The sequence below is a fragment of the Pantherophis guttatus genome, chromosome 15 (assembly GCF_059756535.1).
Source record: "Pantherophis guttatus breed Tessera chromosome 15, ASM5975653v1, whole genome shotgun sequence".
Taxonomy (NCBI): Eukaryota; Metazoa; Chordata; class Lepidosauria; order Squamata; family Colubridae; genus Pantherophis; species Pantherophis guttatus.
In genome coordinates this window covers 462,501-477,481 of record NC_142077.1, presented here as the reverse complement: position 1 = coordinate 477,481, position 14,981 = coordinate 462,501, and the positions used below count along the sequence as shown (strand labels likewise).

Below are 14,981 nucleotides of genomic sequence, written 5' to 3'. Positions count from 1 at the left end.
GTACTGCAGGCTATTTCTGCTGATTGCCTGCAATCTGGCAGTTCGAATCTTACCAGGCTCAAGGTTGACTCAGCCTTCCATCCTTCCGAGGTGGGTAAAATGAGGAGCCAAAATTGTTGGGGGCAAGAGGCTGACTCTGTAAACCACTTAAAGAGGGTTGGAAGCGGTATATAAGTCTAAGTGCTATTGCTATTGCTATACCTAACAAAATTGAGACAGAGTTATAGTTTGAGTTTGTGGCGCTTGTTTAACTAACTCTGGTGTTCTCTGAAAGTCCTTCAATCACCCTTTCCATTGGGAGAGGGGATTTCTCAAGGCAATTAAGTAGCCCAACGTGGGGCAAGAAGATGGGGTTCCACCTCTTGGGACCTCGCTTAGCGGCAGATGCTTACCGGGCAGGGAGTGGATGAATTCATACACGTCCTCCACATTCCACTTGGTGGGCTCGCTCGGCAGGAAGTGGCGTTCCATGCCCACCAGATCCCGCAGGTGGACATCCGGCAGTTCCATGTCTCGCTCACCCTGCCGCCGCCGGGAGGCAGACGAGCTGGCCGAGATGGGGGAGAGAGGCTCTTCGTAGCTGGAGTTGTCCGAGCAGCGGCTGGAGTCTTCTTGTCCATGGCTGAGCTGGAGAGAGCTGGGTACCGCCATGGGCGCAGAACTGGGGGGCAAGGAGGCCGGCACCTATGGGCCCAAACAGGATGTAAACCAGATTGACAGAGCTGCCTTCATACCCGTTCTAGCTCAGAACTACGTCTTCTGGACGGAATGACAGTATGACCGCAACGTATGACCACAATTGAGCCCAAAATTTACGTCGTTAAGTGAGAAATTTATTAAGTGAGTTTTGCCCCATTTTACGACTTTCCTTGCCACATTTGTTAAGCGAATCACTGAAAGTGTTAAATTAGTAACACGGTTGTTAAGTGAATTAGATGCCAAGTGTGCAAATTTTAATCATGTGACCATGGGGAGAGGGCTGTGTGAAAAACGGTCATAAATCACTATTTTCAGTGCCGTTGTAACTTTGAATGGTCGCTAAACAAACTGTTGTAAGTCGAGAGCTATCTATAAGACCGAAAAGGACAGAACCATAATCTTCTGAATTTCTCCACTTCAGAACATACCGTATTTTCCAGAGTATAAGATGCACCTACCTTTTCTGGGGAGGAAAACAAGACAAAAAATCTCCCTCTGCCTCTGCCTCCCAGCAATTTGCCTCCTTGCAGCAAACAGCGAACAGCCTGCTTTAGTTCCATTTTCATTTTCATCACAGCCTGATTAGCACAAGGGAAAAAAATCTGCCTCCCAGCAATTTGCCTCCTTGCAGCAAACAGCAGAGGCCCACACGGCAATAGGCAATGGCAATCCCTGCAGCCTGAAACAGCTGATGGTCAGGAGGCCGACCCAACCGACAATCAGCTGCTTGTGCTAATCAGGCTGTGCTGAAGCTGGAACAAGCTGCTTGCTACAAGGAGGTAAACTGCTGGGAGGCAGAGGCCAAAGGGTGGGGGCCAGCTACATTCGATGTATAAGACACACCCAAATTTTCACTCTCTTTTGGGGGGGGGGGGGAAAGGACTGCGTCTTACACTCCGAAAAATATTGTATTCTGAAATTCTCTTTCCTCAGAAAATGATCTGAATTTCCCTTTCTTAAGAAAATACCCCAAAGTCCGAGTGCCTTGAAGTTCCTGCCCATCCCCCACCCAGCTAACCGTTTTTTTGCTTTCTTTAGTGAGCGGGGGAAGGGCTCCCTTGCAGGGTCGGCGTCGGCAGTGCGCAGGCGTGTTCGGTTTCTGCAGCTTGCTGCGGTCCGGATGGAAGAGTCCCACTCGCTTGGTGCAACCCACATTATACCTAGGGGAGGGGACAGAGAGGTTAATACGGTGCTGTGGAGAAGGAAGACCAAGTCTCCCATCTGAATCTAAGCCAGGCTCGACCCTGCTTAGCTTGGAGAGCCGAGTGTCACCAGATGGGCCAGGAAATCCCAACTTTGCTCCTTTACGGATGTCTGGATATTCTTGGTGACGTTTCCAAGAGAGGAAGACAGAGTCAGCTCAAACCGAGAGATGGTTAGGAAATAAATTTGATAATTATGGGTAGTCCTCGAGTTACAACAGTTCGTTTAGTGACCATTTAAATTTAAAACGGCAGTGAAAAAAAGTGACTTATGACCATTTTTCAGGCTTACGACCATTGTATGGTCACGTGATCAAAAGATGCTTGGCGACTAACTCATATTTACGACGGTCACAGTGTCCCGAGGTCACGGGGACCCCTTTGGCGACCTTCTGCCGAGCAAAGTCAACAGGAAAAACCAGATTTACCTTATAAACGTGTGACTAACAACGGCAGTGATACACTTAGCAACAGAAAGTCGTAGAACGGGGCAAAACTCACTTAAATGTCGCCCTTAGCCACAGAAATTTTGGGCTCAACTGTGATCGTAAGTCGAGGACTACGTCGGGTGCAATCCCAAAACATCTGCAGCAGCCCTTGAATGACTGTCAGCATTGACAAAATCCCCGTCGGTCAACTGCAGAAGGCAGCGTGACTTGGGACAGCTTGCATCCTGCGACGAGGCCTTTAACGCCATCATCACACAGCCACACCTGCCAGGTCCTTGGGGAGGACCAAATCCAGCCTGAACCTCTGGCGGGCTCTGCCGCCAATCACAACAGTAGTAAGGCTGCCCTTCACAGCGTTAAACCTGGTTTAGGGGTTTATTCTGCCATTACAGACAAAGGGGCCCAACCTCCCACAGCTTTGGGGGTTTTGGAGGTACCTCTTCGCACACGCCATGGAACAGAAACGCTTCGAACGCTTGAATTTGTAGGCAAAGTCGAGGCGGCCGCAAAGCTCGCATTTCAACTTTGGGGGAGATGCCTCCTCGTCTTTGGATTCTGTGGGAGGAGAGAGCAAAATATTTCAGTCAAGGCCAGACGCAAGTCAACCCCCTTCCTGAAGGCTGAACAAAGGGGCCCCTTTGCTACAAGCCACTCAAGGAGAAAGGAAGGAACGGAGAGGGGCCCCAATGCGGGAACAGCCCTGTACCCCAAATTTTAAAAGGCTCAGAAAAATGGCTCTCAGCGCCAGAATTTATGCGCGATTAAAAACCTCTGCAGAAGTGGAGAGACTCGGGGAAAATGTCGGTGGGTGCAGAAATGAGACCCTTGTAAAACAAGAGGTTTTTCTTCTGCTGCCTGACCCCTCCGAAGTGTCCAACCGAGAGGCGTTCTGCGCATGCTCAGAATCCCCACCTCCCTGTCCTTTCCCAGACCCACCTTGCAGGTAGGGGTCTTCCATCTCGGAGTCGGTGGTGGTCTCTTGCAGCTGGGGCTTCTCTGCCAGGATAGCCTGCGCATACTTTTTCTTCAGGTTCCCCACCAGCAGTGAGGAACGACCCACCTGTCCGGGGAAGAGCAAGATGGGGATTAAAGAGAGCCTCCCCCCCCCAAAGAAAAGATTTTGGGGGGTCTGCAAAAATTGGGAGTCAAGGAAGAGGCTGAATTCCCCACCCAGGAAAGCTCTGGAGCACCTGCCCACTCTCAAAATAAAGCCCCCCAGGCGCTCCCCACTTTTGTCCCACCCCCCAGGTTCATTTTGCACCCCATCTAATTCTCCTTTAACCCACCCACCCCAATTTCAGAGAGCAGAGAGAGAGGGAGGGAGAGACACACAGAGAGAGAGAGAGAGAGAGAGAGAGAGAGAGAGAGAGGGAAGGAGAGAGACAGAGACAGACAGAGAGAGAGGGGGGAGGGAGAGAGAGAGACAGAGACACAGAGAGCGAGAGAGGGAAGGAGAGAGAGAGAGAGAGAGAGGGAGAAAGAGAAAGACAGAGACACACAGAGAGAGAGAGAGGGAGACAGAGACACACACAGAGAGACACAGAGGGAAGGAGAGAGACAGAGACAGACAGAGAGAGGGAGAGAGAGAGAGAGAGACAGAGAGAGAGGGGGGGAGGGAGAGAGAGAGACAGAGAGCGAGAGAGGGAAGGAGAGAGACAGAGAGAGAGAGGGAGGAAAGAGAGAGAGGGAGGAAGAGAAAGACAGAGAGAGACAGAGACAGAGAGAGAGGGAGAGAGAGGGAGAGAGAGAGGGAGGGAGGGAGAGAGAGAGAGAGAGAGAGAGAGAGAGAGAGAGAGGCAGGCAGGGAAGGAAGGGAGAGAGAGACAGAGAGACAGAGAGAGAGGGAGGGAGGGAGGGAGACCTACCGGGAACGGTTCAGCCCCTTCCTGGATGACGAATCCCTCGATCAGATGAGTCAAGATTTGGGGCTTCACGATGGCTTGGGGGGGCAGCTTGTTCTCCCCGTTTTGGGGCACGGCGCTGGGAACAGTGGAGGCAGCACTGCCGTTTCCTGATGTCATGCCGGGGCTGCTGGGGTCTGGGGGCGTGCGAACGCTGCCGGGGGTGGCCTCTGCCAGGGGGGAAGAGCGAGGAGAGGAGGGGCAGGCGTGAGGCCGGGTTCGGAGACAAAGGCAGAGGCCCCGGGCGCAAGACAGCCCTGCCCCTCCCGCCCTGCCCTGATTACCATACAGCTGACTCCCCCCCTCCCCTTGCCAGAGACCCACGCTGGACAGCCCCTCGCTGAAGAGGCCAGAGAAGCCCAGCTACACAATCCCAACGGTGCTGGAGCTGCACAACCCCCAGCTGGGAGAGTCCCTGGTGCTCTCTGAACTGGGCCGTTTTCATGACACAAATTCGGTAACATCATCACTGCTAGTAAGATTAATAAATTAGTAAAAGTAGCTACTTTATTAGCACTGATGATGTCACCTAGTTGGGTCACGAAACGTCTGCAAGAAAACCACAAGCTCAGAGAGCATCAAGGACCACCCCCTCCTCCTCCTCTTCCTCCTCCTCCTCCTCCCTCTCTCCCTTCTAGCACTTGTGATGTTCCCCCGTTTGGGTAATGAAACCTCTGCAAGGAAACCACCAAGCTAAGAGGGGACCAAGGACCCTGCAGTTCTCCTCCTCCCTGCAATCCCCCACTCCCTTCCGGCACCGATGATGTTCCCTAGTTGGGTTATGAAAGGTCTGGAAAAAACCACCAAGCCTCAGGGAGCACCAAGGACCCCTCATTTCAAACCTGAGCTACAAATATTCCCTTTTGTCGCAGCCCTGATTGCGCTAGGAAGCTCCTTTCAGGTGCACAATCCCTCCCTCTTGTTTTAAATTCAGCTCCCAAGACACTGACACCAAAGGGACTAGGAACTTGGAAGCCATGCCAGCAAGCACAAAAGCCACAGCCCACACCCTTGGGGTTTCTCGTGGTCCTGGTTGGGCAAGAACCTAGGAAAGTCACAAGAGGAGGACTGGGTCGTTCTTCCTGGCCCCTGGCCCCACTTGGGGGGGAACCTGATTTTGGGGTAGTGCGGGGGGTGTCAGGTAGAGTCTAAAGCCTTGCCTCTGGAAAGCTGGTTTTGTGGCGCATCAGGAATAGCACGTATTTCGTTTACAAAGTGGGCTTGTTAATTCCCACCAGAAGCTCCATTAGGACCACCAATGCGAGGAAAAGCTTTATTTTTGTTCCTATTAACATTTCCGAAGGCACAAACTCCTATGCATCTCTCTCTCCCCCCACCCCAAAATAACCAAAAAGGAGGGGAAAACCCAATTATAGAGCAATCACATCTAAGCGAGACTTGAATTCAGCCTAAAAACGGTGCATTTCGGGGAAAATGCAGCCCTGAAATGAAACCAGACAGGTTTTCCATCCCGGTTCCGGGATCCAAACTGGTGAGAAAGGGATGGCAAATTGGTACCCCAAATTTCCGAGGGATGTGGTAATGCTCACCACTTCATATTTGCAACAAGTGTGCAAATTTCGGTAAGGCACAGATATTTTTCTTAATAACAACATTCTGTCATGAAAGTTACAAGATTTTTGGATATTATGAGGATGGTTATTTCTGGATAAGGAGTGGCTTCGTGGACTCAGTGAGGACTAGAAACTTTAGGAGGCTGTGGAAAGGACACAAAGCACAGTTCCTACCTGTGTAGCTAAATTTTCCCCCTCCTCTGATTGCTGACTTACCTGGAGTAAATTGTTTTATAGAAGCAAACAAACAGAAAACCAAGGCATGAATTCATATAAAGCTAAATAAAAAACAAAATGAACACATCTAACAAATTAAAGTCGTTCGGAGGAACACAGAAAGAGCTTTGGAAGATCTATATGCAGCTACAGGGGTTGTGTTCCTTGTTTACAAATATTATATTTGGGAAGGGAATTCCAGGGTCCAAAAACTGATTTTTTTTGTTATGTTCCAAAAACATATATCACCACTTGGTTTTTTATCTCTTATCTCTCTCTCTCTCTCTCTCCCAAAAACAAGGCATATAACACAAATTATCCAGCAGTAACTCCAGACCAATTGGCAAAGAAGGAAGAATTCTTGGGTTTTGCAAAGTAGGATAAAAATAACAAAAGCACCCAGGTTTCTGGACCTCATGATGTCCAAAGCAGGATGTTTACGCAGGCAGAAAGCAGGGTTTAGAAACAAGGCAAATTCTGGCCAAAAATAATGGCTTTTCACATGAAGGAATCACAATCCTATCCACAAGGAATTGTGTAAAAACGAGGAACCGGGCTTCGCACGGTTACGATGCTCTGCAAGATTTTCTGCTCAAAAAAACACCCAAATTTGCAAACGGGAAAAAGGAGAAGCCAATTTTTTCCTCTCTCTTTTATTTTGCAGAAAGCGGAGATAGCCCTTAAGGCCTGTTTCTATCGTGCAGGAGTTCCAAGCTGTTTAAGCGGGGGGGGGGGGGGGGGGGGGGGGATGGTCTTGATGTGACACGCACAAGGCTTTGCACGCCAAGCCGCCTGGCGACACACGCATGAGGGAGCTTGTTGCTCGCCCGCCCGCCCGCCTTTGCAATGCCCTGGAGACGCGACACTCCCTGCTGACGCGCCTCCCCGCCCGCCGGCCTCCCCCGTCGCAGGAACAACGCGTGCCACCTTCACAACAGAAGCCAGCAGGCACCCTTCGCAAGGCACGCCGGGAGCATCCCCGGTCAACAAAAGACGTCCAGCTGCCCACCACGTCCTGCTGCTCCTGCAGCAAAGGAGCTTCGCCAGTTGGCCTTCGGCCTGCGTGGATTTCCAAAGGAAGAACGGCCAAGCTGCACCCTCGGAGGAATTTCTGTTCTTGTCCATGAGTCACACAAGGCCGTTCTTGCCTTGGGGCAATCTGGGGGATGCCCCACAGCCCAGCTCAGTGGGGGACCCAGTTATTATCTCTGTTGTAGTAAGCCTCCCTGGTGGGATTGGTTGGTACCATGCTTGAGCAGGGGGTTGGACTAGAAGACCTCTGAGGTCCCCTCCAACTCGTGTATTCTGTTTTCGTGACTCGGGAACACGGTGTGGTCGTAAGTCAAGGACTATCTGTGTTCCTCTACTACTAACGAACTCAAGAGAAAGACGCTTTCTAAACAAGGGTTTGTGCCCGCGTGTGTGAATGCTGAGCACCCTATCTAGGTTAGCTGATTAGCCAGGTTCAAAATCTCCACTGAACCACGGAATGTCTCTAAGTAAATAAAATAGTTGCAAGGATGTGGGAACCTTGTCAGTCCCTCTGAAGTACACGGCATTCGAAAACCGATCCAAATTCACGCTGCTTCTGAAAGATTTAAGCGGACAGAAATATTCCAAGAATTCAGAGGCATGCAAAGCTCACATAAATCTTACCTAAGGATTTCAGCGAACAAAAAAGGAACAAGGTTGGTTTCCAACCACAGAGGAGTCCAGAAAAGTCCCAAAATATTCTGATTTACAGTTGGGGAAACCACCAGCAGCTGGCAGATAAATTCCCCCACCACCCTAGACTGGCCGAGCCGTGTTTTGTTCGTCAAATCACCCAGAGTTGCGCTGTCACATGAGAAGAAAGACACGAGTGGCAAACCACAAGGGCAGAGTCCACGCAGCTCCCCTTAGCCGGTAAGTGGGAGGCTGTGTCTGCAAAACCAGAGCCAAAGGCTTGGACCGGTGGCTGGATTAACTATGGTTCCACAAAGGGGGTTGGACTAGAAGACCTCCGAGGCCCCTTCCAACTTCAGTCTTCTGTTTTTCTGCTCTCCAAAAACGGAAGGGGAAGAAGGCTCCTCAGCGTCACCACGGCACATGCGCGGAAACCCTGGCAGGGAGGGAGGGAGGGCCACCAGCACAAAGAGAACAACCCCCACCCCTCACTCAGCTGTGAGCCTGGAATTATTGTGGTTTTCTGTTCTCACGCGCAGGATTTGGGGAGCTGGCTTTGCTACCCCACTTGCACGCTCCATGATGCTCTCCACCCAGGCTGGGCTCTGAAACCCCCTCTCCAACACACACCTCCAGATGAGGATGGAGGACGCCCCCCCCCCCCCCCCCAAGCGTGGCCATAATCCAATCAGACCCAGCCTGCCTCCTTTCAGACGCCATCTGGACTCACAATGCAAATTCAAGCTGGCTTGGAAAGCAACGGAAACCCCTCACCCATCAGGCCCACCCCCACTGGGAATTCCTGGCCATGTGGTGCTCCCACCGGAAGGACAGGCCAGCCAGCCCCTCCTCCCTGGAGAACTGGAGCCCCCCCCCGCCCCCCCCCCCGCCCTTCTCTTATTTATTTCCTGTTTCTTCATCTGCTCGTATGGAAACAAATCTGGGCAGCCAGTTGGAGGCCTCTCAGAGGCAGCAACCCCCAAAACAAATGGGGGAGGGTCTCTTTTCTGAGAAAAGAGGAATTCATCCCCACTTAACTTGTTACTGGGGACATTTAACCAATTCTCTCATTGCAATCAATCTCTCAGATGATAAAATCGTAGGCTTGGGAGGGACCCTGGAGGTCTTCTAGTCCAACCCCCTGATCAAGCAGGAGACCCTCGGCCTTTTCAGACAGCTGGCTGCCCAGCCTCCTCTTGAAAAGCTCCAGTGTTGGAGCAGCCACAACTACTTTGGGAGACCAGCTGTCCCACTGGTTAATTGTCTTCCCCGGAATTAAGGAAGTTTCTCCTTAATTCCAAGTTGCTGGAATTGGATTCAAAATTAATTTCCGGAGCAGAGGAACGGAAGGAAGGGAACCACAAGGGGATCTGCTAAGCGACGGAAGAAGAAAGAACTATTTATAGTCATAAAAAGCTGCCTTTGTGTCCTTCCCACCCTCCGCCACAAGCCGCTTCCTGGAAACAAGAATCCTCCGACAAACATACCGAACGCTGAAAAAAAAACACCTGAAAATATTTAATCGATCGCCCTCAAAACAGGAGTCAGCAAAGTGACAACAGTCCTCCAGGAAAGCCAAGCAAACTTCCCCCGTGGAGAGCCCGAAGGAGTGAGCTTCTCCATAAGTGAAACAAAAGGAACTTTTTCTTCACCTTCTTTTAGAGATAAGTTGTGGAGGGATGCACAATGGGTGGGGGGGGGGGGCACACACCATCTGTCACCAGAATACACACACACACACACACACACACACAAAATTTCCTTTTCCTGCAGCTCCTCTTCCCTTGTGGTTTGCAGGGGAAGGAAAGGTGGCTTCTCCCAGGAGTCGTAGTTTAGGAAGAAGTTTGGAAAACCAGACCAAGTGAAAGGGAGTTCCACACCTGAGGTGGGGGGGGAGGTTAGGGTGAGGGTTAGGTGCCCCCATGGCACTGTGATAGAGTTCCCCCAACTCAGTAGCCACCTTAAGACGGGCGGACTTCAACTCCCAGAATTCCCCGGCCAGCATGAGGTTCACAAAATATCACTGAAAAAGTTTGAGAAAGAAATTCAAAGCAACCTCACCTAGATTCTGCTGGGTATAGTAAGTGGGGAGAAAGAGGCGTGCAAATTTCTGTAACCAACAATGAACAACGTCCCTGCCCATTTCTGACTCTCTCCCATTTCTCAGCGTGGCCTACCTCAAAGGGCTGGTTGGGTTAAAAGGAGACTCCTCAGGTCAGCAGCCCAGTTACAAGCCCACCAAGAACCAAGGAGACCACCTGCCCGAGGAGTTTGCAGGTTCTGGCTAATGTCAACACCAGCGTGTTTTGATAACCCGGGTCAGGCCTCGGGGGCTGTGTGAAGGGTTGGTTAGGCGAATCAAGGGAAAGATTTACGGACAGCTTTATGGCTGGGGGGGAAGGGGCGGCAGGGACCCCGACTGGCTACCCCGCAACCTATCCAGCCCCCCCCCTCCGCACTTCCAGCCCATGAGAAAAAGCACCATGGGACTTGCAGTCTCAAAGGATTCCAGGGCCAAGTTGCTTCCCATCGGAAAGGGGCTCCTGAAGCCCCTCACAAGAGCACTGCAAACTGCATCTGGGATGGGAGTTGTAGTCCAAGCCCCCCCCCGCCCCCCCCCCCGAACGAGGCCCCGAGAAGTGCTGTTACTCAAAGGCCCGCTTCTAACAGCCCCCAACGGCCCCGCGGACCAAACGCCCGTTTCTCCAGAGAGCGGAGCTCAGGACCCCGGACCCAGGAGGGAGGGAGGCTGGCTGGGAAGCATGGGCGCTGGAGTCCCGAAGGAGCTCCGTCGGGGAGGCGATCGATCGTGCTTTCCTCCGCGGGGAGAGCCGTGGGGGGGGGGAGGAGTTCAGCCCGTTTCACAAGGCAGGTTGAGCAAGCGGGGTCCCACGGGAGACCCCGAGCAGGGTCCAGGGGGGCCTTTCCCGAAGGGCGAAGGGCGAGATCCGGGCGCTCCACGCCGCTTACCTGCCTTCCCTGCGCCACCTGAGTCACCTGCGCCGCCCGGCCCGCCCAGCACCCCATCCGCGCTCCGGTCGGGCGGCGGCAGAAGGGAAGGGCCGGAGCGAAGGGGCGTCGCGGGGCCGCGAACAATGCCGCCCGCCGCGCCGAGGGAGGAGAAGCCGGACGGGGAGGCGCCGGGCCCACCGCCCCCGCCCCCACGCCGCTCATTGGCCGCCTCGCCCGGCCACCTCCAGCGCAGCGCCCCCGCCGGACAGCTCCCGGGAACCCCCTGGAGGTCTTCTAGCCCACCCCGCGCAGCCGCTGCCCGAGAGTCCCTGCCAGGGAGCAGGCGAGGGCGGGAGGGTCCCCTTGCGGACGTTTCAGGAGCCAGCGAGGGGGCGGCAGCGGCGGCGCTCCAGGAAGGCCTGCGAGAAAAGAAGCGAGCGGGAGACCCTCCGGGGCCACCCAGTTTTGGGCAGGGAAAAAGGGAAGGGAAGCCCTCGGCTATCCGGAAAACTTCCCGATCCCCACAGCCCCAAAGGACGGCAGGACCCCTCCCCAAGGGGCAGGGCCAGCTCAGGGCACCGGCGGCGGCTCCCAAGCAGATTCAAACAAGGGGGTTTTGGGGGGGGGGGGAGGTTGGCAGAAGGAACGGCCGTCCTTCCTTTGTCTACCTTTGGCTTAATCGTATTAGCTCTGCCAATCACCTTCTGCCCTCCACACCACAAGACAGAGGCCGGCCTTTTGATCCACACACACACACACACACACACACACGAGAGAGATTGGGGGGGCTGGGGGGTTTCCACACTGTAACAAAAGCCAAAAACAACTTTGGAGGGTCTGTAACCCACCTACGCATTTGAACCAGGTGGCATGAGAGGGAGGGCGGGGGGGGGGTTGCTTCTATGAGCCTCCCCCCCAAGAGGCCCTGATTTTCAGACACCCCCCCCGCAAAAAAACTTTCCAAATTGTAGCAGCCCCTGCCCTCCCCCTCCAAATGACGCCCATCCCACATCAGGACTACGAATCCCAACATTCCCAGCTAAGAAGGCATCTCCTTTGTTTTAGCCACTGTTTGGAGGGGGGGTCAAAGGTTACCCTCTGCCTCCAAACGGCACAGGGGGGGCTGCCCAAACACCCCCCCCCCTCCATGATCCAGGACAAAGGGCTAGGCTGGGAAAGCAAACAAAACAGGCAAACCCTAAATAATCCTTGCATTTATTCTGGTTCATTCTGGGTTGTTTTTTTTTAATCCAGTTTAGAAATGGGTTTATTTGACTTTTTCTTTCTCCCTGTATATGTGGTTAAACTTTTGCAAAAATCGGAGAAGAAAGGGAAGCTAATTTTAACCTAAATTTAAATTAAACCTAAATTTAAATTTAAATTTAGTTTCCCTTTCTTCTCAGATTTAAATTTAAATTCAAACTAAAGTACGGAAGGGGCAAAATTTTTTAATGTTAGATTTAGAGGTCGGTTAAGAGGACCAGAAACTGGATCTCCCCCCCACATCGTGGCCAGCTGTGGCCCCACTGAATCACGTGGGACGGAGAAAGGAGCTTTTGAGGCTACAAATAAGGGAAAAACAGAATAACCGAGATGGAAGGAACCTTGGAGGTCTTCTAGTCTAACCCCCGGGGCCATGGGATCGCAATAGGCGGCCTCCTAACAAGCCATGTCCGTGAGGAAGCACGATTCGCTTAAGAACCAGGGCAAAAGCTGTAAAATGGGGCAAAACCTGTTTTAACAGCTGCCTTGTTTAGCAATGGGAATCTGATGCTGTATTGTGGTCGTAAGTCACAACTTCACAGCAGCAGTGAGATTTTCAACATCCATGGGAGAAAAGGTCGTAAAATCGGGCACGGCAACCCCTCCTCTCCCCCCACTTAGCAAGGGAAGTTCCGCTCCCCATCGTGGTCGTAAGTCGAGGATTATGGTAAGGGAAAGAAATGACAGTCGAGGGCCAGTTGGCCCCCCGGGGGGGGGGTCTATTTTTCCGCTTTGTGGCATCCGAGTATTGTGGCCACAGGTGCAAATTCAGACAGGCGTCTTTCCTGCAAAATTTGATTTGTTGCAAATACGACCGGTTGCGGGTTTTGGGGAGGGGCTTCGGGGGAGAGGGGTGTCCCAGGCCATCTTTGAAGGCTTTTTCCAGATGTCTTTACGTGTTTCCACCAAAACAGCAGCTGGAAGGGAGGGAGGGGAGGGGGTGTTTGTGTGAAATGGGAGTTTGCATGAGAGAAAGACAGCTGCTTCTGGGAGGGGGGGGCAGGTGTGGCCTGTGTGTCTCCTCCCCAATTCCCCCCCCCAGCTTCTCAGCAGGACCCCCTCCCACGCATTTTCCACAAAGGCCTGTGTGACTTTCAAGTAGTATTGTCCAGCCTGGGGGGGGGGATGGATTATCTTGCCCCCCCCAAGAATGCAGATGTGATCTCACCCCTCCCAAGGGGGGGTCATGCTGAAGTTTTGCTCCATTTAACTGGCGTGAAGGGGGGTGGGAAGCCAGGGTCAGGGATCCAGCTGTGGGGTGAAGCGGAGAGGGCAGCTCTATTGTGTTTGGGACAGTTGTGCCCCCTCCCCAAAAAATGTCTGGAAAGCAGACAAAAGGCAGTTGCTGCCCTGCTTCTCGGACCCCTCCCCGGCCACAGATCGGGGAGGGTGACATTCATGGGGCAGAAAGGGAGCTGGGTAAAAGAACGACAAAGGGGACCCCGATTTTCCTCGGGGGGTGGGGGGGAGCATCTCAAGGAACCCCGTTTTGCCATTTTTATGGTTGCTAGGATCCCCCCTCCTCACAGTAAAGGGCCCCTTCATTTCGCCCCTTCGAACGGTCACTAAAGAAATGGTTGTAAGTCCACAGATCGTCCTTGAATTACGACCACAACTGAGCCCAAAATAGAGAGTTTTATAAGCCCCCCCAACTCATAATCTTTGCCTCTAAGCAGCGTGCATTAAAAAATAAGGCTCCCAAATAAAGATTACAGGCAGTCCTCAACATACAACAGTTCATTTAACGACCAAAGTTACAACGGCCCTGAAAAAAGTGACTTAGGACAATTTTTAACATTTAGGGACGGTGGCAGCCACCCACGTGGTCAAAATTCAAACAATTGGAAACGGAGTCATAATTATGACGGCCGCAGCATCCCGGGGGGTCACCCGATCCCCTTTTGCGACCTTCTGACAAGTTCTCCCCATTTTGGCCAGGCCATTAGAGCCCATAATCCTCATCCAAATCTCCTCAGAGCCCAGGCTTCTGCAGGCTTCTGCAGGTAGACTGCCCTGAATGGGGAAGTTCCTCTGAGTGATCCCCAATCATAAGTAACTTTTTCCAGATTCCCGGGAAAGGAGGGAGTTGCCTGGGCATTCCCTACCGTGTGATGGGGGTCCGATACCCTCGGAAGGTGGTGGTTTGGGAGGGGCCGAGAGAGACGTGCAGGCAGCTTCGGGGGAGAGGAGAGCCGGGTCTTTCCGGGGACCCTCCTGGACGCTCAGGGGCAGCTGCAGACCGAGAAAAGAAGCGGAAAAAGGAGTCAGAAGAGAAAGTCCAAACATGCAAAGAAATTCTCCTGATGATTGATGGAAAAGAATATTTGTACCTCCACCCTGCCCGCACTCACCGTCCCAACGGGCGGCTGTAGCTGGAGAATGACTGCAGACGTGTGTTGGAACTTGGGCTGAGTTGTGTGGTTCGGACACCCGGCGGGACGTCCGTCTGTCCGCTGCAGCCCCAGGGCAGGAGGGCCGGGCAGGTGTGGGGACGTGTGGCTGGAATTCGGCCTGTGCTGGGTGGGAGACTGGCAAGCTGGCAGGTGGGCTGAGGGGGTGTTGAGGCTGGGGGCAGGTGTGTTGAAGGCTTGCAGGTGGGGAGGTTTGGGCTGAAGTTGCTGCTGGATTACAAACTGGTGTGGGAGGGGCTTTGTCTGCTGTGGTTGCGGCTGAGTCTGGGCTGGGGAATAAGCTGGAAAAATAAGGGGAAAAAAGGCGGCGGGGAAGACCATTATTTTCCCACCAGGAAGCAAAACCTGCTACCAGCGTCCCCTCTTCTGTGTTCTTTTAGGCAGAAGCATGATTTTGTTTACTTAACTCAAAAGAGAAGGAAAAGGAAAAAGAGAAGGGGGAGGAAAAAGAAAGGGAGGAGAGGAGGGGAGGAGAGGAGAGGAGGAAGGAAGGAAGGAGGGGGAGAGGGAGGGAGGGAGGGAGGGAGGAAGGAAGGACCTTGAACCACAAGGAGACCCCCTCCCCAGTCCTTTCACCACCCTACTTTTCCTGTGGCCAGGCCACCTTCGGACACACTCACCTGGGGCAATCAGGGCGTGAGTGGTGGCG

The 14,981-nt window shown here is 53.0% G+C and overlaps 1 protein-coding gene across 6 annotated transcripts in view; it reads right to left on the bottom strand.

Annotated features, from left to right (window-relative positions):
* PHC2 (polyhomeotic homolog 2) overlaps positions 1 to 14,981 on the bottom strand; it is a 31,989-nt gene that overhangs the window by 1,578 nt on the left and 15,430 nt on the right. For 3 of the 6 annotated variants that reach the window (XM_034424251.3, XM_034424253.3, XM_087879454.1), the window contains 8 exons: positions 14,953 to 14,981; positions 14,273 to 14,613; positions 14,027 to 14,153; positions 4,216 to 4,421; positions 3,287 to 3,410; positions 2,788 to 2,905; positions 1,718 to 1,859; positions 393 to 684 (listed from right to left, as the gene is read on the bottom strand). The exon at positions 14,953 to 14,981 is cut by the window's right edge and continues 302 nt beyond it. In XM_034424251.3, coding sequence (XP_034280142.2) covers positions 393 to 684; positions 1,718 to 1,859; positions 2,788 to 2,905; positions 3,287 to 3,410; positions 4,216 to 4,421; positions 14,027 to 14,153; positions 14,273 to 14,613; positions 14,953 to 14,981 — 1,379 coding nt within the window. Of the gene's footprint in view, positions 1 to 392; positions 685 to 1,717; positions 1,860 to 2,787; positions 2,906 to 3,286; positions 3,411 to 4,215; positions 4,422 to 7,697; positions 8,298 to 10,676; positions 10,944 to 14,026; positions 14,154 to 14,272; positions 14,614 to 14,952 lie in introns of those variants that run through there. The other 3 variants (XM_087879456.1, XM_034424257.3, XM_034424256.3) reach the window with 3 other exon arrangements.